Genomic DNA, 24,973 nt, shown 5'->3' on the forward strand with positions numbered 1-24,973 from the left:
CTGGACAGATTAGTTGTCCCTGTGGGGAAAAAATAATAATCTTGACCCAACTCCATACCATTCACAAAAATCCATTCTGGATGGATTGCAGATCTAAATATGAAACATCAGATAATAAACTTATAGAAGAAAATATGAGTGAACTTACTTGTGACCTTAGAATAGGCAAAGATCTTTTAAACAGCTCACAAGGAGCTTTTAGTCTTACAGGAAAAAAATCACTTGGATTATATCAAGAAATTTTGTTCATCAAAAGATGTAATTTCAAGATATTATGGAAGGGGAAGCCACAGAATAGGAGAAAACATTTGTTCTCCATCCCTCCTTCTGTCTCTCTCTCCCTCTCTCACCCCCTTCCCTTCTCCTTCCTCCCCAACCTCAGTCTTAACTTTGTATAGCAAAGGACCCACTCATATCTAGAATTTATAAAGAGTTCCTCCAAATAAGTAAGCTAAAGACAGCATAATAGAAAAATGGGCAAAAAAGCTTGAATAGGCAGTTCACAAACCAATATCCAAATGGCCAGTAAGCATTCTAGACAGTGTGCAACTTGATTAGTCCGTGGGGAATGTAAATTCAAACTACCATGTCACAGTGCTACATTATCACCAAAATGGCTAAAATGAAAGACACATAGTACCAAGTGTTGGTGAAGATATGGGGCAACTGAAACTCTGTAAATTGGAGTAACCACATTGGAAATAGGTTTGGCAACATCTCCTAAAGCTGAACATATTCAGTGATTCTATTTTTATATAAATACCCAATGGAACTATGAATATATGTCCATCAAAAGACATGTACAAGAATTTTTATAGTACCTATATTCATAATAGTCCAAACTGAAAACCTTCCAACTGCACATTAGCAGTTGACTAGATAAATATTAGAAAAGAGCAGTGAAAATTAATAACTACAACTAAAATATAGCAGTATAGATGAATCACATAAACATAATTGTATTAATTATCTACTTCTGTGCAACAACTTACCACAAAACTTAGCAGCTTCAAACAATACACACTTAGAATCTCATTTTCTGTGGCTCAGGAATCTGGATGTAGCTGAGCTGGGTTCTCTGCTTCAGGGTCTCTCACAGGCTACAGTCAAATATTGGCAAAGGCCAGGTTTTCATCTGAAGGCTCAATGGAAGAAGAGGCACCAGCCAGGGCTCTTGGCAGGATTCAGGATCTGAAGACCTGTTAGACTAAGGAACTCAGTTCCTAGCTGGTGATTGCCAAGAAGCTGCCCTCAGTCCTTACCATGTGGGCCTCTCCAAAGTAGTTGCTTACTTTATTCTAGCATGCAAACTGAGAAAGCAGTAGAGTCTGCTAGCAAGACAGAAGTCACAATCTTGTATAGTCTAATCACAGAAATGACATCCTTTTACCTTTGCTATATTCTGTTGTTGTTGGTTAAAGCAAGTCACAAGTCCTTTCCACACCCAAGGGCTAGAGATTACACAGGAGTGTGAACAGCTGGAGATGGAGATCTTTGGGATTCATCTTGGAGTTTCTCCACTGTAATAAGGATAAACAAAATCAAGTTCAAACAGAAGCACAACTCTATAATGGTTACCCTTGATGTGCTAGGGAATAGAAGAGAGCCCAAAAGCAGCTTTGGGAGTGCTAGTAGTGTTCCGTTTCATATTCTCCGTGCTGATTACAGAGGTGTATTCAATTTGCAAAAAGTTGTTCAAGCTGTAAACTCATGCCTTATGTGCTTTAATATATGGATGTTATAGTAATTTTTAAAAATGATGACTGGGTCCCACCCATCTCCACAGATTTAGATTTACTTTGCAGTGTTCTCTGTGTGATACTGTGTTTCAAAGGCATCAAATCATGAGGACAAAGAACAGGAAAGGAGACATCAGCAATTAAGAGACCTCAACAAGTTTTGGGAAGCAGCTAAATGATAAGTGGTAACCAGTTTAGCAGAGTGGAGTAAACTAAAATCTAAGCCTGAATAGGGGAGGGAGTAGAAACAGAAAATAAAAAGCAAGCCAGTTCACACTGCAGAACCCTGAAAAGGCAACGAAATTGTAGGTACCAGATACTTGTGAAGATGGGGTACAAGGTGGAGCTGAGAATATGGGGATTGGTTGAAAGCATTTATGCCCATTTCACCCATCTGCCATCCCACTACCCTTGCCCATTTTAGCATAATTCTGAAGTTTTCCCTCGGGAGGAGCCAGGCCAGAGAGGCTCTGGATCTGGGAATTTCCATTTCCATTTGGAGTAAGGCTCTAGACTGAACACGGGAAGACTAACTCAAAGTCCACACACTGAAGGGTGAAATTTCCAACGTTCCTTCTTTTCTCAGTTTCCTGAATGCTGTTAGCTAAGTATAAATGTCTGAGTTGAAAAAGTAAGAGGCTTATTCTCTGGAGACGCCAACCAACCAAAGAGAAAAAGGCCTGCACATACATTTGTGGATCCTCTGATGAAATTGCCAGGAATCTGCCAAATAATCACCAGGGATCCCATTCGTTGATGAGTTTTGCCCATACATACACAGGTCCCAGACACATTCCAGAGCTTTTCTTTGAAATACAAAGAGAGCTAACGATTGTCAGATATGTGAGGAAAGAGCAGAACAGGTAAACTGAAAAACAAGGAAATAAAGGCAATGTGAATTTTGACAAATAGAAGTAGGAAAAAAAAGGCAATGTAAATAACAAAAGAAAAGGTCACAAAATCATAGTATCTAAATTTAGAGCGAAGATAGATACTGTATCCATGCAACAATAACAGGAAACTTAAAAAAAAAAAAAAAAGGAAAACAAGCATTTTTAGAAATTATTAACTATATTAAAAATGAAATCCAAAGAGTGTGTAAAAGATAAAATTGAGACAATCTCCCAAAATGTGTAGAATAGAAAGATGAAAACTGGGAGAGAAAAGAAAATTGGAGGATTGGCCTAGGACGTCCTATATATGAGTCATAGGAGATCTAGAAAGATTACAGTCAATGGAAGGAGGAAATTGTCAAAGAAAGGCATCAAGCATTCTCAAAACAGAGGACTTGAGTTTCTAGATTAAAGAGGTCTGTTGAGTACCCAGCACAGAGAATGAAAATAGACTACACCAAGGAGCATCATGAATCTTTAGGAGGTCAAAGTTAGAGGCTGTAAGTCTCCAGCAAGGGGGAAAAAACGGAGTACGTACAAAGGATTGGTAATGAGAATGGCAGCAGACTCTACTGACAGCTGGAGATATTGGAGCAGTGTGCTTTCTGAATTCTGGAGGGCAATTTCTCACCCAGAGTTTTCCCAAACTATCAGTGAGGTGTGAGATTAGAATACGTTTTTAGACATACAGTTTCCCTAAAATATATACTTTCCATGTAGCCTTCCTCAGGAAGCTACTGGAAGATGTGTTCCATCTAAAGTGGAAGATATGTTCCTCTTTTTTATCCAAAAAAGAAGTCATGGGACCCAGGAGGCAGTAGAGAGGTGCAGGGATTTACCCAGAGAAAGGTGAAGGGAGGTTCCAAGATGGTAGCTGCCCAGTGGGTCTAGAAAGGATCCTGTCCAGATTCAAAAAGGAGGATATAGAGTAGCAGAAAGGATTTTGCCAAGAAAAACACAAACAGGCTCCCCACCCTCCAGTTTTTAAAAAATTGTATTACATGTCTGAATGTACTGAGAAGAGATCCATGGTTTACCTGAGAGGTTAGGGATAGATGAGAGATTTGTATAGAAAACTGAGAAGTACTCGGGAGGCTGAGGCAAGGAGATCGCTTAAGACCAGGAGTTCAAGACCAGCTTGGGCAACATACTGAGACTTCGTTTCTAAAAAACAACAACAACAACAACAACAAAAAACCCACTAAGCCATCACAACAACAAAAAAATGAGGCAGTTATTCAGTCCAGGGAAAATAAAAGTTACATAAAACATGAAATATACTGATAGTTGTGAAAATATTTCCATAATTACAACAAACACTGAATTTTAACATCATCAAAATTGGTCATATAGCTGCGCTGAAAAGATAAGAAGGCAGGATTGTGGGGCTGGGGAGAGGGTGGAAGAAAGGTAAGCCTTCATAGTCCATAGGAGGAAGTCATTGTATAAACACCTCACCCAGAACAGTCAGAACTTTGGGGGGTTGTGAGGCAGAATCTCTGGAGGCAGGTTTGTTTAAACATTGGCTGCTGGGCTCCACCCTCATAGTCTGATTCGGTATATCTGGGGTGGGGTCTAAGAATTTGCATTTCTCCCAAATTCTAGAGACCCCACTTTGAGAACCAGGGACACAGAAAAGTGAAGGAAAATACCAGGAAAAGAATCAGTTGAAAGTGTTTGTCCCTCAAAGTAGGAACAGAGAGTGGTACAGGTGACTCTGTTTCATTTATAAATCTTGTTACCACTTTCAACATTTTAAGTTATGTCCTTTGTATTATGTACTTTGATACTGTTTTACATCTTCAAACATTTTTTTTAGAGACAGTGTCTCTCTCCATTACCTGGGCTGGAGTGCAGTGTCATGATCATAGCTGACTGCAACCTCCAATTCCTGGGCTAAAACAACCCTCCTGCCTCAGCTTCCTGAGTAGCTGGGCTACAGGCATATACCACCCTCACCTGGCTATTTTTGTTGTTGTTGTAAATACGTCATCTCACTTTGTTGCCCAGACTGGTCCCGAACTCCTGGTCTCAGTCGATTCTCCCACCTCACTAAGTGCTGGGATTGCAGGCGTGCGCCACCTTACCCAGCATGTTTTAAGTTTTTATGAAACCAAATTAGATGTCGTTACTTCCTTGCATCTAAACTCATGCAGTTCACTCATAGCAGAAACTCATGAGCCCTCATGCAGAGCCCATGTCTTCTTATTTTTCACACAGCTCTAACAAAATAGATTAACTGGTAGGAACACAGACACGGCCATGTAGGAATATGTAAAGAAACACAGGGCTGGGTGCAGAGGCTCATGCCTGTAATCGCAGCACTTTGGGAGGCTGAGGAGGGCAGATGGCTTGAGCCCAGGAGTTTGAGACCAGCCTGGGCAACACAGTGAAACCCCATCTCTACAGAAAAATACAAAAATTAGCCAGGCATGTTGGCACAGGCCTATAGTCCCAGCTACTTCTACTTTTGGGAGGCTGAGGTGGAAGGATCATTTGAGCCTGGGATGTTGAGGCTGCATTGAGCCATAATTATGCCACTGCACTCCAGCCTGGGCGACAGAGCAAGACCCCGTCTCACAGAAAAAAAAAAAAAAAGGAGCAGCAGCAGCAGAGAACAGCCTGAGTGTGTTGCCCCTGAGCTCAGCACAGCACTGTTCTTGATACTCATACTAACCCTGACTCATTAAGAAATGGTTAAGTGTGTGTTTAACATATTTGCTAAGGAGGGGAAATTGTGCTATCTTTATATTTTATTTCAAAATGAAATAAGCAGTGTTTATCCAGAAATGTCCCTTCTATGGAATATCTCATTGCCAGGTTAGGTGTTACTACATATTGACTTAGGTCTGTAATCTGCTGTACCCTCAAAATGCTCTATGTGGCACTAATGGAGACATGAATGTCCTCCCCCAAACCCCAGGGGTTCCCTGAGTAACCCATCCTCTCTTCCTTTCAGCTCTGGTCCCACTTTGGCAGAAGAAGCTGTCCTGAAGCAGAAGTGTTTACTGACCACTGAGCTCTAAGGGCCTGTAGCTGGAATACGCATCTCTCCAGCATTCCGTCCTGGGATCCGTTTCAGCTAGAATATGTTGGATTCAGGAGCTTGTCCATTATTTGTAGGTAAAAAAAGCTGCACGTAGATTTGACTTCAACTCCGTGAAAAAGACAGCTGTATTTTCCGTCCAACTGGAATTGTTGAATCACACTGCATAGCTGCCCAAAAGAGAGTGTTTGGTCTTGAACTTTCTATACTTTTATAAATGTTACAAATTCCCAAAACAAGGGAATTTCTTTTTCTGGGGTTTCCTTCAAACTCTTGGCTCCACCTAGCGGTTCCATTTGTTCATAACAACTTCATAACAAGCCTGCCTCTGGTAGTCAACAGCCTTTTGAAAGCTATTTCCATCTAGTATCAGGGTGAGAGCATCCTTGATCTGGCTGCCTGTTAGAGAAATTGCCCTTTTCCTGACTTACCTAGAAATCAAGAATTTAGGAAATTAATGTGGACACTATAAAGGCAGACTTAGGGCCAACTTTTTTTTTTTTTTTTTTTTTACAATTATTACAACACTAAAGAGAAGTTTAGAATATAGAGAGTTTTTAAATGTCTCCCATTCTTTTGATTTCTTATTGTACCGGCTATCTTAATATTTCAAGTTTACATCAAGATAAACCCTGAGAAGAACTACGGAGAAATCAAATAAAATCCTGTCATATTTTTTTCAGCCTGCCTTTCCACAGGAAGCACTCACAGGCACCACACACGTATCGTGTAAATTATCAGTGGGGTGGGTTACTGTTGAAGAGACCCTGGGGCATTTACCTCAGGCATCTGCACTCCTCCGAGCCCGGTGGAGAATGCAGGCTGCTGTAGTCTCAGGTAATGAAGGCACAGCACAGCAGGAACCACATTGGTTCCTATTTGGACATAGACTTCATTTCCTTTCAGTATAAGCTGAATAAATTTAGAGCTTTCAAACTGGAAAAAAAAATGAAACAAAACAAATACACCAAGACCAAAATAGGCAATAGGAACAGGGGTGAAGGGATGTTGTTTCTTAAATACCTACCACGTATGAAGCTATACACAGCATATACCGAAAGAACTTGCATTGCACTAGGAATTCTGTGTTAGTTTAAAAGAGATCTCTAAAACTTCCCCATCCCTTTGGGCCTGTACAAAGAAATTCTGGATGTTAAAATAATATATACTCATCACAGAAAAATAAAGTATAGCAATGTCCATCTGTAATTCTAATACCCAGAAATAACGCTATTTAGCTTTATAATTTTCGAATGAACAAGGTAAACCTCGGTTGCCATGGGGAAGAAGGATGATGTGGAAACCATATTGGTAAAGTTGTTAATCCCTCGTTATGGAGAACTGATCTTAAGCTATACCTCCTGGAATTTGCTTTCTAGTCTTCTGTCCTGCAGTATGTATATAATTAAGCACTAATTTGTACTGCTTAGCATAAAAGAACATCCAGTCTTAGATCCTTAAAACTTCATGGATTGGACTTTCCTGGGCTCCTTATAACATAATCATGTGTCCAGGCAAACACACACTAGTGTCTGACTGGAAAGCTCAGGAATTTTAATCTTGCACTGTTTCCCAGGGAGCTGTAGTGATCGGAACCCACTTTTGCACAAAACATTTTTGCAGAAGGAAAGTCAACACTTCTTGCTGGCTGCCTCCCCTTAGCCATTATACTAAAAACAGCTTCTGAGTTTCACTGGTGGGGCTCTTGCCAGTTCTTAATTATAGGACATATTTTCTCAAAGCTGAAGGTGATACCTAGAACCAGGGGCTTGATCCAGGACATGACGGAATGAGCATCAAATTTTCAGTGTCTTGGCAACCGTAGATGTCCTGCAGGGTTACCGTTGTGCTGCTCACCACAGAGCAGCTGAGGCATTACGCCTTGGAAGACCTAAACCTCCCATCCAGTTCAGGAGGTGACAACATCCTTATTTTAAACTTCCTAAAATTAGGAATTAGGTAGTTGGACATAGTCTGTGACCTTTATGTCTTTGGATACCTGTATTCTTGACAGTTAGAATATTGATAGGGACTTTGTTAAAATTCACTTGAATTTCAAGCTCAGAGGAAATTTTGTCTCATGCCCTGACATGAAGTGGCAAACACGGAAGTTCATACTTGAATGCTGAATTGGCCCCGACAGATTAGATGCCTGTCGGGGATTGGTTTCCTGTCATAGCTGCTGCTGCTGCCATGCGCAGAGCTGCTGTAACAGCTCTTCCTGTTCTGCTCCCCTGAGAACAGTGTGGTGGGGAGAGGCAGGGCTGAGGTGGTCTACGAATGTGGCAGGTAGGGAAGGGGAGATGCCTGTCTCTTGAGAAGAGAGAAGCATGTGTGAACCCATCAAGGATGCTGGCAAAGAGGTTGCAGTTGATAGTGGGTGAGAAGCAGGCTGGTGAGACTGGGCTGAGGTTGGAGAAGGGGCAGCCGGGGGCACTGCTGAGGGTTTGCTGTGCACGCCTCGGAGCACGGTGGGGTGGCGGGGAGCAGATAGTGCTGCCTCCCTGCGGGCAGACAGGAGAGGAACCTCAACTCAGTCCATTTCATAGCCCTGATAGGGGAAGTGGGAGTTGACAGGGTGGTTTAAAATAAGATGTGAAGGTTTCAGTTACCTGCTCTAGACTTCGCCTGAGAACTTGTAAATTCATCAGTGAGACCTAATTTGTGACATGTCAGTAGCATCATCTTTTGACACACAGGAGGTCATGGTCATTTCATTCCTACTCTTCAGGAGACACTGCTGAACAGAGGAATGATTCTGTTCCTTGTGTGCTTACTTCCTTAACATTTATACATTGTTTTAAGAAAAAACTTTTAAAACTATTTCTTATAGTCTCCTAACATTTGTCTCTAGCCTTTGCCTTTGTACAATCACAGATATCCTATGGAGATTTAAGGATGAAAGCCCTGAGTTGTTCTTGGGTTTTTGGATCTGGACTACTTGTTATCTTATGCTTCTCACTTCTGGCTAAAACTTGCACCTCTTCTCTTAGCTAAGCCCCAAAATGAAGATTTCCTTCAGAAGTCTTGTTAGCAGAATTATTTATCAGTCACAGAGAGAAAAATCTGCTATTTTTCTAAGTAAGAGTCTCGAGAAGCAGAGTTTTTGTCTTGTCATTGAGAGGAGTCAGCAGTCTTGTTCTGTAAAGGACCAGAGATGGGAAATACTGTCCCACTCAGCTCTGCTGGCGCAGTACAGCAGCAGCAGCCCCAGCACAGCTGTGTTCCTGCGGAGTCCCCTTTACAAAGCCGCTGACCCCTGATGTGAAACTTTGTAGAGCAGCAGAGTGGCTGCGTGAAACGGGAGGCTGGCAGGTCCTCAGATAGGTTCTGCAGTGTTACCTGTCACTTGGAGGCAGCCAACACTTCTGGACATCGCATCCTCATTCACACATGTGGCAGCTGAACGAGGTGCTGTTGTGGGTGTCTCAGCTCTGAGAGTCTTTGTGAGTTCCCACCGATTTTTAATTATTCATGCCCTTGGCCATGTAGTTGCTTGGAAACCTGGGGTCTTCTGCAGACTGAAGAAGACACATTTCTAGATTATTTGTCCTTTTTATCCTCTCAGAAATTTAAACACTGTACCTCTTCAGTGGTCAGAAGAAAGTTGGAAACTTTTCCTCCATATTAGGCGTTAGGATGAGGACATTTGTTTGAATTACAGAAATTTGCCCTGAGCTGAACTGGGTTGTGTTAACACATTGGTAGAGCTATGATTCCTTCCCAGTTCTAAGAGATAGGATCTGTAAGTCCCTATGTCACCACATTGCTTGAGATGATCATTCAGTTACTTGTCAGGATTTCTCCTCTTCAGAGAGATTTTTTTTTTATAGCACAGATTCCTTTGCCCCTTTTATCTCCTTATCTGGATATGATAAGTGGTTATGAGGGTCTCACTAACTATTTTGTGTTTACCTTTTCTATGTGTAAAACTTTGCAGTAGCATTTAAAGTGTAATTTATTTTTCTATCAAGTGCACTATTCATTTAGTGTGTTCCAGTTTTATATGACTTGTATTAGAAACACTGCACTGAGTTGTTTGTACACTGAAATGAGAACTCTAGATGTAACTCTATTCAAATAAACCTTCGTGAGACATTCATGTTTTTGTGCACTGTTTCTGTTTCTTGGAACTGTGATTCCTACATGCTGACCTCAACAGAGTTAGACCAGATCCACTGTTGGTACGAACCTGAGGGAGTGAGCAGAAGCAGCCGCACTGTTTTTAGGTTGATTTCCGTGTTTGTGGTGTAAATTTGGGAGTAGGGGCATTTTCAAAGGTTGAAAACCTCATTGGTCATCCCCAGCATATCCTGGAAGGCACAGTGGTCATTCCAAGGACAGCATGGTGCAGTATCACCACAGCTTTGGGCATCGGATCTGGGCTCTACTGCTTAATACCTCAGGTTTTTTGTCTGAAATGGCACAAGAAGTGTGTGTCACAGCGTGTGGTAGAGAGTATGCAGGTGTTGACTTCTCCTTCCCTTGGCGCCCACCCGTCCCCAGCCTTCTCTGGGTTTGCACTGCACCATCCAGCGAGGAACAGTGCCACCTGGGTTGGTTTCAGGACTTCTGCTGGGCAGAGTCGTACTGCACCATACGGGTGTTGGCAAAGCTGAGAAAAGTTGGAAGTCTTCTCTTTCCCTCTCCCCTCTGTTTTCTGCCTGGGAGAGAGGCCCAGTTGGGCCCTGGAAACTAAGGAGCTTTTCTCTGCTTTTTGGAGATACATGGAAAGGGGCTGGAACCCAGATTCAATCACCTGTACCAGGAGCTCTTCTAAGAGGAAGTTTTTGGCAATAAGTAATGAAAGCCACCAATAAGTAGCGAAAACAACTCACTGGAAAGATAAGGACTGACAGGAAGATGGAGGATGGGCAGTAGTGGAGGTGGAGGGAGTGTGGATGGTGTCTCCACAGGCGCTGCCTTAGAGGGCACCCTGGCCAGGCTGTGGTTCCCCAGAAGGAAGGGGAATGGATACTGGGCTACCAAAACCACCAAAAAATAAACGCATTGTGTCACCCAGAATGGGCTTTTGTGGCCAGCACCAAGAAAGGCCTGGAGGGGCTAAGAGGGTACAGATCTCAGGTCACTAAGGTTATTGTCAGGCCCAAGAAAAAGAACTCACCGTTAGTTTGGTGGCAGGGTGGTGAGTCAAGAGTGATCTGTCTCTGGCCCCATCCTTGTCCCAGCAGATGTTCAGCCCACTGTGCTTAGATTCCCAGGCTGGTCCTGAGGAGAGACCAGCGGGGTGGCGGAGCAGCCCCTCCCCCACAGCAGGGAACCCTCTGCAGCCCAGGCTGGCGTATCCTTCACACTTGAAGTGCACCAGGCAAGGATAACAGTCAGCACATGCTCTCAAGCTAGCAAATCATGATGTTAGGGTAGGAATTGATTTTCAAGATTACCAGTCCCAGCCCCTCAGTATGTAGATAAGGAAACGGGTCAAGAGAGGGACAGGAACTTGCCCTAGGTCACATGGCTAGGGATGGAAATTCAAGTCTGAGCATCCAGGACATCTTCCCTCAGCACTGCTTGTCTTGGCTCCCTAAACTAGACTTGCAGCAAAGAGTAGTCTGAATCTGCCATGTCCCCAAGGCCCTTCCAACCTGCATCCAGAATTTCCACAGGGGAAGTCAATCTATTCAAATCCTCATGGCTCCAAGCAGTGCCTCCCCAAAGGAGAAGAAAACGGTAACATGGATCTGGAGGGAGCTTCTGCCATCCTTCAGGGTTCCCAAGGGCCTGAAATAGCCCTTCCTCTTGCCTGGGTTGTAGCCGATACCCTTTACCTTGGAATGATCTTTCCGTTTACCTTGTGCTGTCCCCTTAAGAGCTCTGAGTACCATTTAGGTGGTGAATTCATAGGTATTCACGGAAAAGCTGCACCATCTCCCTGGAAACTCTCACTTGGTTTGCTGCTGATTCTTAATCTTGTTCCAGGTTAGGAACTCTTGCAAATACGGAAGCATGGCAGCTTTGCATGCAATTTCATGTGCTTGGCCATGCATGGTGGCTCACACCTGTAATCCCAGCACTTTGGAGAAGCCAAGGTGGGTGGATTTTTTGAGCCCAGGAGTTTGAGACCAGCCTGGGCAACATGGTGAAACCCTGTCTCTACAAAAAAATACAAAAATTAGCCAGGCATGCTGGTGAGCACCTATAGTCCCAGCTATTCAGGAGGCTGGGAGGATCGCTTGAGTCCAGGAGGTTGGGGCTGCAGTGAGCCGTAATCCACTGTACTGAAGCCTGGGCAATGGAGTGAGACCCTGTTTCAAAAAAAAAAAAAAAATTTCATGTACTCATTGATCCCCCAGGGATTCTCAGGTTGGAAGCCCTGCAGTGGACTAACAATGGGAATGTCAGGCCAAGGAGCTGTTGGGATGGAGTGGGCAGAGAAACAGGCAGGCCTCTGGGGCAGCTGGCAACTCCTCTTAGCTTTGGTGAGTAATAGACGCTCAAGAAACGCATGTTCAGTGAAGCCTTCAAAACATACAAAGTTCTCTGCCTAAAAGATTAAAGCACACAACACTTTTAGGCCAGCCATTTTATATGAATTAGTACTGAATTACAACATACTACACCCTGTTGGAACTCCATCCACCAATCCCTCTGCCTTATCCTTGTAAAATGGGGATGATTCTAATACTTCCTCACAGTGTGGGAAGTTAAATGAGTTAAGACTGCAGAGTGCTTACAAGTAAAAGTGCTAACAAATGTTTCCAGTGTGAGTTCTTGCCATTATTTATGGTGATGGTGGTCTGTTCTTAGCCAATCTTAATTGCTTTGCGTTCTTCCCACCCAAATGGTGAATTACCATCACTGGAGAGATCCAGCCACCATTTCTGAGGGCCTGGTCTCAGCTGCAGGAGGGAAAGCACCCACAGAGCAGATTCCTGGTCACAACTTCTTGGGTCCACCTCACCTCCAGGACTCAGTTGCCTGCTCTGTTTGTACTCCAGGGCTCCATGGCAGCTGTCTCATAGTCTCCACTCTGTCCCTCTTCAGGGGCCCCTCATACTCTAAGCAAATGACCTCATGTCTACCTTGCAGATCAAAGCAGAAAGCATCAGGCAGGAGCACTCTCAGCAGCCCTTCCTGTGTCTGCACCCACGTTTCCTCCTCCCTCCCTGTTTAAATGGACGTGCTCATTCCACAGCTTGTGCCCCGGGTCCCTGACCATCTCCCTTCTAAGGGGACTTACTCTGTGGATCTTTTTCCTATCTCCTGTATCTTTATGCTATGCTTCCCTAAACACCGTTTCACTATAAAATTGAAACCTTTCCAAATATTTCCCCCCTTAAGACAGGCAATAGAAAGTTCTCTTTCTCACAGCTCCCTCTGGTGTCCTCCATGTTCTCTCCTTCACAGCCACACTTCCTGAATGGGTTACCCGCTGTCCTGAGTACAGCCACAGTATTCAGGCCTTCTTGGCCTGGCCTCATGACAGCATTCGATGTCCTCTTTTCAGCCACCCCTCTTTTCTTGGTTTATCGGTTAGGAGAGGGTAGATCACACTGTAGTCATGACCTAGAACATCTCAGTGGCTTACAACAACGTCATCTGCAGGGCCTGCTGCAAAATGAAAATGCAGAGCCCTATTTAAAAACTACTGAGGATTTCAAGACGGTGACAGCAGAGCATTAAACCAAACCCAGGACCCTTCTCCGTGACCGACATCCACAGAACCAGCTCTGCTTACGATGAAGTTCATTTCTCATGCCACATTTCAATTGCAAGTGACGAGGGCTTTCTGCTCAAAGCCACGTAGAGACCCACGTCAAGAGACCTGACGTGTATTTATGATCTCAGAGACAAGGAACCACACTTGGGCTTGTCATATTTTTGCCTACAAGTGACACACATCACAGTTGCTTGCATTTTAACTGGCCAGAACAAATCACTCAGGTGTGTCTGAGTTCAAAAGGTGGGCAGGGCACTGACTATTTGGTAAAGTAATATAGCATCCTACATGTGGTTTAACACCAACTTTTCCTGGTTATTCTGCCAGTCTGACCACTACTTGGTATCCTTTGTCTGACTTTCCTCTTCTGCCTGTTCCGTCAAAGCTAGGGACCCTCATTCTTGGTCCCACCTGTTCTCATTCCCACACTCCTGAAGCTTCAAATCCATCCATGTGCTGGTGCCTCCTAAATCCCTGTTACCCAGATCTCTGCCTGGATTCCCATTCCTACCTAGTTCCATTTGGATTTCACAAAAGCACCTTAGACTCAGTATATCTTAAGCCAAACTTAAAAGTCTTCTGCCAAAGACCCCCTCCCCTCCACCTGCCAAAATTGCTACTTCTCAGTGGCCTGATCTCATTGAACTATCTGAACTGACTTTGATTTGTGTTTCTCCTCCCGTCTGATCAGTCTTCAAATCCCACTGAGTCTGTCTCTGAAATACCTCCTTATCTCTGCAGCTACATCCCTTGAGTAAGTCAGCATCTGGCCTGAGCTACTGCAGTTACCTTCCCATTGGTCTCCCTGCACTCAGCCAGTCCAATCCATTTTCCGATCTATAGCCAGAAATAGGTCATGATCCTCCTCTGCTTGAATTCTCTCAGTGGCTTCCCATTGCCTTGAAAACAGAACCCAGACTCTCTATGGCTTCCACGGCATGTTCTACAGCTCTCCCTCATGACTGGGCCTTTCCTCATTCTGCCAAGAACTTGGTTCTCCAAGGTATTACCTCGAGGGTCCTTGTTTTGGGGTCAGGTCACATGTCACTTCTCCAGATATCCCTCTGAGCACCCCAATATCAGCCTGTCCCTCTTTGCAATTGTTACTTGTTTAACTGTCTTCCTCAGTCATATAAGCTGATCCATTGCAGCATCTGGGTACCCAGCACGCTGTCTGCCATGCAGTTGGTGCTCACATATTTGTCAAATGAATGCTGAATTGATTAAGCACTCACTATGTTCCTCTTTGTTTCCTACTAGGAACTTAATTTAGGTTTCCCCATTTGGTACTCTATCAAAACATGTTAGGTGCTTACAAAGTGCCAGCAAGTCTTGCTGCCAGTAGGTGTTGGACCAGGATTTGAACAGGTCTGTTTGACTCTAATGCCTGAGTTCAGCATTTCTCAAACATCAGGCATTCACATATAAGTGACCAATCATCCTGGTTTCCCCTGGGCTGAGAGGGTTCCTGGGACATGGGACTTTCAACACACACAAAAACAGGAATGTCCAGGGCATACCCGGGACCATTTGTCACTCTATTCCCCACCGTCACAATCTTTGCCACATGTGTGTTAGTTACTTAATGTTCATATTTTTATATTTTTGCTTTTTTTTTTTTGAGACAGAGTCTCACTCTGTCGCCCAGGCTGGAGTGCAGTGGCGTGATCTCTGCTCACTGCAAGCTCTGCCTCCTGGGTTCACGCCATTCTCCTGCCTCAGCCTCCTGAGTAGCTGGGACTACAGGCGCCCGCCACCATGCCTGGCTAATTATTTTTTGTATTTTTAGTGTAGACGGGGTTTCACCATGTTAGCTAGGATGGTCTCGATCTCCTGACCTCGTGATCTGCCTGTCTCAGCCTCCCAAAGTGCTGGGATTACAGGCGTGAGCCACCGCGCCCAGCCCATATTTTTATATTTTATCAACTTGCTTTCACATAGCCTCATCCTAAAATGTAAATTGCAGCTTTTAATGGGCTATTTGTATTTTTTCTAATATGCATGTAAAAACAATTATTAAAATGAAAAATGTTTCATCTGTATATCACATAAAACCATCTCAAACATCCCCAGGGGTTGGCTTGCCACACTCTGGGAAACCCTGGCCAACCCATGCACTGCCCCAAGCCCATGAACTGTTTTTCCTTCCGGCTTCTGAGCTCTCCTGCAGAAGCACTGTGCTAGCCCCTCCTATAGCTGGAGTGTCAGCACTGTGCCTGCTATGATAGGTAGGTTAGCTCTTTCAGTGGCCACAGCCACTCCACAAAGATGGTTATCACAAAGACATAGATGAGCAACCTAAACCTGGGGAGGGGGGGACAGTTGGTAAGCTGCTTGTCTGGGGCAACATGGATGGTGCTTATCACATTCAGTATATAAACCTGGGTCAGCCATGGTCTATCTCAGGCAAGGCCAGAAGCATGGGCATAGCTTCTTGGGCAGGCCTGGTTGATTTGGGCTAGCCTTGGAACTCTTCATCTGTCTTTTTCTCAAATGTGATCTACAGCTGTTGTCCTGAGCTCTTTGACCTCTGCCTTGACACTTCCCATCAACTGAAAACTGCCTGCATTCACACCAGCCCTCTCCGCCAGGTCCATTTCTGGGCCACTACAGAAAGTCCTGCTTCCACTGAACCCACTCAGATAACCTGCTTTGCAGCTCAGCATAAGAGTATGTGCACATGGCTTCACAGTATTCTGTGACTTCCTCTCCTGTGCAGTGCCAGGTCTAGGGTAAAATAATTGAGATGCCTGGAGCACAAGATGGAAGAGGCTTCCAAGACATGCTAAGATTTTGAGAGAACAATCCTGTCACTGGCTTTGAGATGCTTCAGTCTAGTTTCCAGAGGTTCAGGGAAACTGGGGGTCTGGGAGGTGAAACTTATTAGCATAATGAAATATATTTTTCCTTCATTTTGTTGACATTTGCACTGATAGCACAAAAACAATGCTGGGTAAAACTGGGCACCTTCAACATACCAGAATCTCTGGGACACATTCAAAGCAGTGTGTAGAGGGAAATTTGTAGCACTAAATGCCCACAAGAGAAAGCAGGAAAGATCTAAAATTGACACCCTAACATCACAATTAAAAGAACTAGAAAAGCAAGAGCAAACACATTCAAAAGCTAGCAGAAGGCAAGAAATAACTAAGATCAGAGCAAAACTGAAGGAAATAGAGACACAAAAAGCACTTCAAAAAATTAATGAATCCAGGAGCTGGTTTTTTGAAAAGATCAACAAAATTTATAGACCACTAGCAAGACTATTAAAGAAGAAAAGAGAAAAGAATCAAATAGATGCAATAAAAAATGAGAAAAGGGATATCACCACCGATCCCACAGAAATACAAACTACCATCAGAGAATACTATAAACACCTCTACGCAAATAAACTAGAAAATCTAGAAGAAATGGATAAATTCCTCGACACATACACCCTCCCAAGACTAAACCAGGAAGAAGTTGAATATCTGAATAGACCAATAACAGGCTCTGAAATTGAGGCAATAATCAATAGCTTACCAACCAAAAAAAGTCCAGGACCAGATGGATTCACAGCTGAATTCTACCAGAGGTACAAAGAGGAGCTGGTACCATTCCTTCTGAAACTATTCCAATCAATAGAAAAAGAGGGAAACCTCCCTAAGTCATTTTATGAGGCCAGCATCATCCTGATACCAAAGCCAGGCAGAGACACAACCAAAAAAGAGAATTGTAGACCAATATCCTTGATGAACATCGATGCAAAAATCCTCAATAAAATACTGGCAAACCAAATCCAGCAGCACATCAAAAAGCTTATCCACCATGATCAAGTGGGCTTCATCCCTGGGATGCAAGGCTGGTTCAGCATACACAAATCAATAAACGTAATCCAGCATATAAACAAAACCAAAGACAAAAACCACATGATTATCTCAATAGATGCAGAAAAGTCCTTTGACAAAATTCAACACTTCATGCTAAAAACTCTCAATAAATTAGGTATCGATGGGACGTATCTCAAAATAATAGGAGCTATCTATGACAAACCCACAGCCAATATCATACTGAATGGGCAAAAACTGGAAGCATTCCCTTTGAAAACTGGCACAAGACAGGGATGCCCTCTCTCACCACTCCTATTCAACATAGTGTTGGAGGTTCTGGCCAGGGCAATCAGGCAGGAGAAGGAAGTAAAGGGTATTCAATTAGGAAAAGAGGAAGTCAAATTGTCCCTGTTTGCAGACGACATGATTGTATATCTAGAAAACCCAATTGTCTCAGCCCAAAATCTCCTTAGGCTGATAAGCAACTTCAGCAAAGTCTCAGGATACAAAATCAATGTACAAAAATCACAAGCATTCTTATACACCAATAACAGACAAACAGAGAGCCAAATTGTGAGTGAACTCCCATTCATAATTGCTTCAAAGAGAATAAAATACCTAGGAATCCAACTTACAAGGGATGTGAAGGACCTCTTCAAGGAGAACTACAAACCACTGCTCAATGAAATAAAAGAAGATACAAACAAATGGAAGAACATTCCATGCTCATGGGTAGGAAGAATCAACATCGTGAAAATGGCCATACTGCCCAAGGTAATTTATAGATTCAGTGCCATCCCCATCAAGCTACCAATGACTTTCTACACAGAACTGGAAAAAACTACTTTAAAGTTCATATGGAACCAAAAAAGAGCCCGCATCGCCAAGTCAGTCCTAAGCCAAAAGAACAAAGCTGGAGGCATCACGCTACCTGACTTCAAACTATATTACAAGGCTACAGTAACCAAAACAGCATGGTACTGGTACCAAAACAGAGATATAGACCAATGGAACAGAACAGAGCCCTCAGAAATAATGCCACATATCTACAACTATCTGACCTTTGACAAACCTGACAAAAACAAGAAATGAGGAAAGGATTCCCTATTTAATAAATGGTGCTGGGAAAACTGGCTAGCCATATGTAGAAAGCTGAAACTGGATCCCTTCCTTACACCTTATACAAAAATTAATTCAAGATGGATTAAAGACTTACATGTTAGACCTAAAACCATAAAAACCCTAGAAGAAAACCTAGGCAATACCATTCAGGACATAGGCATGGGCAAGGACTTCATGTCTAAAACACCAAAAGCAATGGCAACAAAAGCCAAAATTGACAAATGGGATCTAATTAAACTAAAGAGCTTCTGCACAGCAAAAGAAACTACCATCAGAGTGAACAGGCAACCTACAAAATGGGAGAAAATTTTTGCAACCTACTCATCTGACAAAGGGCTAATATCCAGAATCTACAATGAACTCAAGCAAATTTACAAGAAAAAAAAAAACAATCCCATCAAAAAGTGGGCAAAGGATATGAACAGACACTTCTCAAAAGAAGACATTTATGCAGCCAAAAAACACATGAAAAAATGCTCACCATCACTGGCCATCAGAGAAATGCAAATCAAAACCACAATGAGATACCATCTCACACCAGTTAGAATGGCAATCATTAAAAAGTCAGGAAACAACAGGTGCTGGAGAGGATGTGGAGAAATAGGAACACTTTTACACTGTTGGTGGGACTGTAAACTAGTTCAACCACTGTGGAAGTCAGTGTGGTGATTCCTCGGGGATCTAGAACTGGAAATACCATTTGACCCAGCCATCCCATTACTGGGTATATACCCAAAGGATTATAAATCATGCTGCTATAAAGACACATGCACACATATGTTTATTGCGGCACTATTCACAATAGCAAAGACTTGGAACCAACCTAAATGTCCAACAACGATAGACTGGATTAAGAAAATGTGGCACATATACACCATGGAATACTATGCAGCCATAAAAAATGATGAGTTCATGTCCTTTGTAGGGACATGGATGAAGCTGGAAACCATCGTTCTCAGCAAACTATCGCAAGGACAAAAAGCCAAACACCGCATGTTCTCACTCATAGGTGGGAATTGAACAATGAGAACACATGGACACAGGAAGGGGAATATCACACACCGGGGACTGTTGTGGGGTGGCGGGAGGGGGGAGGGATAGCATTAGGAGATATACCTAATGCTAAATGATGAGTTAATGGGTGCAGCACACCAACATGGCACATGTATACATATGTAACAAACCTGCAAGTTGTGCACATGTACCCTAAAACTTAAAGTATAATAATAATAAAATAAAATAAAATAAGAGAAAAAAAACATTTAAAAGACAAGCAAACGATGGGAAAATCCTCTAAGTCATATATACTATACTTAGCTCCTAGGTGCTGTGATGGAAGACATATAGGTACTGGTTCAATGTTTATATTAAGAGCTTTATAATATAATGTGAAAAAATGAGTGTATTCAGATAAGATAACTGTGCATTCAAGAAAAAAAAAAAACTGGACACCTTGGCAAATCAAGAGCAATGGCACCAGGCTGTATGAGGAGTCCACTGCCATTTGGTGGGGGTTTTAGAGAGCCTGAAGTGAAGATTTGGAATTGGAAAAATGGAAACAGCTCTGAAAAACAGATTTTATGGAAATTGAGTCCAAAAGGGTCAAAACAGCTGCTCACAGAAGTGTGTGGAATTTTCACTCTGTTGTCACATTGCTTAAAAGGCCATAAAGCTAAAGATTTACTTGGCTTAATAAGGCTCTTCTTTCATCAGTTATTTCCTGGATGACATGGCCTTAGTATGACACACAAAGTTCCACTCCACTGGAGGGGGAAGCCCTTCCCTGGCCTGCATGTAGACACAGGTTATGTAGGGATTTGGGGTTGCGGGGGGGCGATGATCAGGCCATATTGAAACCTGGTGACTTGTGAAGGGAGGGCAGTCTTGGTAAAGTATCAGAGGACAGACTTTGAAGCAAATGAGGTTACTGAAGTCCATAAAATAGAAACAATCTGAGATAGGCAAGCACCAAAAATAAACCTGAGTTCATAGCAGCCGTATTAACAATAGTTTAAAGGTCAGAATAGCCCACATGTCCATCATTGGATAAATGGATAAGCAAAATCTGATGTATCTGCAATGGAGTATTATTCAGCCACAGAAAGGAATGAAGTACTGCTAAATGGTATGACATGGATAAGCCCTGAAAACATTATGCTATGTGAAACAAGCCAGGCACAAGAGGTCACATATCGTATGATTCCGATAATATGACATATGAAAAGTAGGCAAATCCATAGAGAAAGAAAAGCATATTACTGGTTCCCAGGAGCAGAAGGGTGGGGAATTTGGAACAAGTACTTAATGAGTCCCCTTTGGCGGTGATGAAAATGCGTTGGAACTTGATAGAGGGGATGGCTGTACAATACTGTGAATGTACTAAATGCCACTGAATTGTACACTTTTAAATAATTTATGTTTTGTGAATTTTCCCTCAATAATACAAAAACACTGAAGTGAGAGCAAGGAAAATTACCAGGAAGAAAGGCAGACATTACATAATGATGAAAGAGTAAATTCACCAAGAAGACATAATCCCAAATGGGTATGCACTAAACAAAAGAGCTTCAGAATCCATGAAGCAAAAGCTGATAGAATTATAAAGAAAAATATACAGATTCTCAATTATAGTCAGAAATATCTTCAACACCCCTTTCAATATACAGAAAATCTGTAAGGATATAACAACTTGGACAATACTATCAATCATCCTGACCTAATTGACGTTTATGAAACACTTCACCTACTAGCACTATGATGCACATCATTTTCTAGTGCACATTGAAGATTTACCAAGATAGATTGTGTTCTGGGCCATGAAACAAGTCTCAATAACTTTTAAAAGATTCATATCATGCAAAGTATATTATCTGACGATAATGGAATTAAACTAGAAATCAATGACAGAAAGGTATCAGGAACATCCTCTGGTATTTGGAAATGAAATAACCCACTTCTAAACTACTTACTGGTCAAAGAAGAAATTAAAAGGAAAATTAAAAGTATTTTGAAATGAATGAATATAAAAACATAAAAATCTCAAAATTTGCAGGCAGCAGCTAAAGTAGTACACAGAAGAAAACTTATGGCACTAAAGGCTTATATTAGGAAAGGTCTCAAATCAATGACCTCAACCCTTACCTTAAGAAAACAGAAAAATGAGAAAAGTAATGAAATCCAAAATAAGCAGACATAAGGGCACACTAAAGAGTAGAAATCAGTGAAAAAGAAAACAGAAAATTTATAGAGGAAATAAAAGTAGCCAAAGATGGTTCTTTGAGACCAATAAAATTCATAAGCCTCTCATGAGTTAAATCAGGAAAAAAAAAAAAGGAGAAGTCACAAATTACTAACATGAGGAATATGAGAGGTGATAGAACTACAGAATCATCAGACCTTAATAAGAATAGTTAGGGAGTACCATGAACCTTTTATGCCAATGCATTTGGCAACTTAGAATAAATAACATATTCCTTGAAAGACACAAAGTACCTGAGGGACTGATGTAAGGTGCTCATCTCTGTTTTACCTAACTTGGAATTCAGGCCAGAAGAGCAGTGAGCATCACTCAGAAATTCTTCAAGCAGAACTAACAACCCTCAGACACCTGGAGCCAAAGATAATAGTTGAAACATATAATAGACTGCCTGTGTCAAAACTGGGGAAAATTTCTTTGGGAAATTAGGACATTCAAGGCAGCCGTTTATACTGGGGAATTTAGAAAGCCACACATGTGCCCAGGGCAAGACCCATGCTCAGAAAAGACCTAAATTTTCACCTGGGGCTTATTCCTAGACATAGTGCAAGCCATAGTGCAAAGAAAATGCCCAAAATGTTAAAGGAGGGTCCTAGGACACAGTGAATTTGCAAGGCCTGGGAGAGATACTTTTACTTTTTGTCTGTTTGTTTTAGCTCCTGGCACTCAAAGAAATCTGTCAAAACACTAGCTGAACACAAGTGACCACACCCAACAAGAATTATTACAGTCTTTCCAATAATATTTTGAGCAAGTCACTAAACAAATGGACTACTATGTCCTTCACCAATTAAAAAAAAACAAAAACAGAAAAACCTGAGCAAAGGGGCGAATTTGATATCCAGAGTTAATACATTATAATATTTCGATGTCCAGTGTTCAAGAAAAAAATCACAAGGCATACAAAGAGGAAAATATGGCACATTCAGAGGCAATAAATATACAACAGAAATCATCCCTGAGGAAGGCTAGATGTCAGAAATTCTAGACTTTCTTAAATATGCTCAAAGAGCTAAAGACATGGACAAAACACTAAAGGAAAACAGAACAACTTTGTATACAAAATAAGAATATCAGTAAAGAGGTGGAAATAATAAAAAGGAACCAAACAAATGCTGGAGCTGAAAAAGTACAGTAATTGAATGAAAATTCACTAGAGGGGTTTAATAGCAGATGTGAACAGACGAAAGAAAGAATCCGTGAACTTGAAGATAGGACAATTGAAATTATCACATCTGAGGAACAGCAAGAAAAAAGAATGAAGAAAAGTGAACAAATCCTAAGGGACCCATGGGACTCCATCAAGCAGACCAATATACAAATAGGAGTTCCTGGTTGACCTGAAGGTAGTGATTCATCTCAAATGATTGTTCACAGTCAGTCACAGATTGAAATCCTTGTTCTACTTTTTCTTCCCTTCTCACTACTGTACTTGACTAGTCTTTTTGAAAAAAGAAAAAAACAAATAGGAATTCCAGAAAGAGGAGAGAAAGAGTCAAATAACATTTGAGGAAATAATGCCCATAATGCCCCAAATTTGATGAAAGACATAAACCTACAAACCCAAGAAGCTTAACAAACTCTGAGTAGGATAAACTCAATAAGACCACATCAGACACATTATAATCAAATTGCAACTGGATCCCTTCCTTACACCTTATACAAAAATCAATTCAAGATGGATTAAAGACTTAAACGTTCGACCTAAAACCATAAAAACCCTAAAAGAAAACCTAGGCAATACCATTCAGGACATAGGCATGGGCAAGGACTTCATGTCTAAAACACCAAAAGCAATGGCAACAAAAGCCAAAATTAACAAATGGGATCTAATTAAACTAAAGAGCTTCTGCACAGCAAAAGAAACTACCATCAGAGTGAACAGGCAACCTACAAAATGGGAGAAAATTTTCGCAACCTACTCATCTGACAAAGGGCTAATATCCAGAATCTACAATGAACTCAAATAAATTTACAAGAAAAAAAACAAACAACCCCATCAAAAAGTGGACAAAGGACATGAACAGACACTTCTCAAAAGAAGACATTTATGCAGCCAAAAAACACACGAAAAAATGTTCACCATCACTGGCCATCAGAGAAATGCAAATCAAAACCACAATGAGATACCATCTCACACCAGTTAGAATGGCAATCATTAAAAAGTCAGGAAACAACAGGTGCTGGAGAGGATGTGGAGAAATAGGAACACTTTTACACTGTTGGTGGGACTGTAAACTAGTTCAACCACTGTGGAAGTCAGTGTTGCGATTCCTCAGGGATCTAGAACTAGAAATACCATTTGACCCAGCCATCCCAGTACTGGGTATATACCCAAAGGGCTATAAATCATGCTGCTATAAAGACACATGCACACGTATGTTTATTGCGGCATTATTCACAATAGCAAAGACCTGGAACCAACCCAAATGTCCAACAATGATAGACTGGATTAAGAAAATGTGGCACATATACACCATGGAATACTATGCAGCCATAAAAAATGATGAGTTCATGTCCTTTGTAGGGACATGGATGAAATTGGAAATCATCATTCTCAGTAAACTATCGCAAGGACAAAAAAACCAAACACCGCATGTTCTCACTCATAGGTGGGAATTGAACAATGAGAACACATGGACACAGGAAGGGGAACATCACACTCTGGGGACTGTTGTGGGTTGGGGGGAGGGGGGAGGGATAGCATTGGGAGATATACCTAATGCTAGATGACGAGTTAGTGGGTGCAGCGCACCAGCATGGCACATGTATACATATGTAACTAAACTGCACATTGTGCACATGTACCCTAAAACTTAAAGTATAATAATAATAACAAATAAATAAATAAAAATAATCAAATTGCCAAAAGCAAAAGACAAATGGAGAGTCTTTAATGCAGCAAGAGAGAAGTGACCCATTATGCACATGTGAATAAGATTTATGGCCAATTTCTCATCAGAAACTATGGAGGCCAGAGATGGCAGTATGACATTTGAAGGGCTGAAAGAAAAAAAAAAAAAAACTGTCATCCATATAGAAGAATTCTATATCCATCAAAGCCGTCCTTCAAAAATGAGGAAGAAGTTAAGATATTTCCAGATAAAATTAGAGGGAGTTTGTTACCACTAGCCTTGCCCTACAAGAAATGCTAAAAGTAGTCCTTCAGATTAAAAGGAAAAGATGCTATATTAAAACATCACATTGTGCACTGTGAATATACAAAATTTGTATTTGTTAATTACACCTTAATAAAGCGGGGGACAGGGAGGAAAGATGCCAGACAGTTGCTTAAAGTCATATGAAGAAGTAAAGATCTCCAGTAAAGGTAAACATATGGGCAAATATAAAAGTAGGTATTATTATAACATTAGTTTGTAATTCCACTTTTTATTTCCTGTAGAATTTAAATGTATAAAAATAATTA

General features: G+C 41.8%; 1 protein-coding gene and 1 long non-coding RNA gene across 27 annotated transcripts in view; one reads left to right on the plus strand and one right to left on the minus strand.

Moving 5' to 3' along the window:
- The window catches only part of EPB41L5 (erythrocyte membrane protein band 4.1 like 5), a 166,487-nt gene extending 156,707 nt beyond the window's left edge, over positions 1 to 9,780 (plus strand). For all 16 annotated transcript variants that reach the window (XM_016949606.3, XM_063790370.1, XM_063790373.1 and 13 more), the window contains one exon: positions 5,592 to 9,780. In XM_016949606.3, coding sequence (XP_016805095.2) covers positions 5,592 to 5,658 — 67 coding nt within the window. In that variant the 3' untranslated portion in view covers positions 5,659 to 9,780. The remainder of the gene's footprint in view (positions 1 to 5,591) is intronic.
- Positions 1 to 24,973, minus strand: part of LOC107973751 (uncharacterized) — a 69,659-nt gene that overhangs the window by 6,648 nt on the left and 38,038 nt on the right. For 4 of the 11 annotated variants that reach the window (XR_010149999.1, XR_010149992.1, XR_010149993.1 and 1 more), the window contains exon 4: positions 1,391 to 1,520. This is a non-coding gene — a long non-coding RNA (uncharacterized LOC107973751). Of the gene's footprint in view, positions 1 to 1,390; positions 1,521 to 3,669; positions 3,797 to 5,645; positions 5,849 to 6,458; positions 6,615 to 24,973 lie in introns of all 11 variants that reach the window. The other 7 variants (XR_010149989.1, XR_010149996.1, XR_010149988.1 and 4 more) reach the window with 5 other exon arrangements.

This window comes from Pan troglodytes, chromosome 13 (genome assembly GCF_028858775.2).
Source record: "Pan troglodytes isolate AG18354 chromosome 13, NHGRI_mPanTro3-v2.0_pri, whole genome shotgun sequence".
Taxonomy (NCBI): Eukaryota; Metazoa; Chordata; class Mammalia; order Primates; family Hominidae; genus Pan; species Pan troglodytes.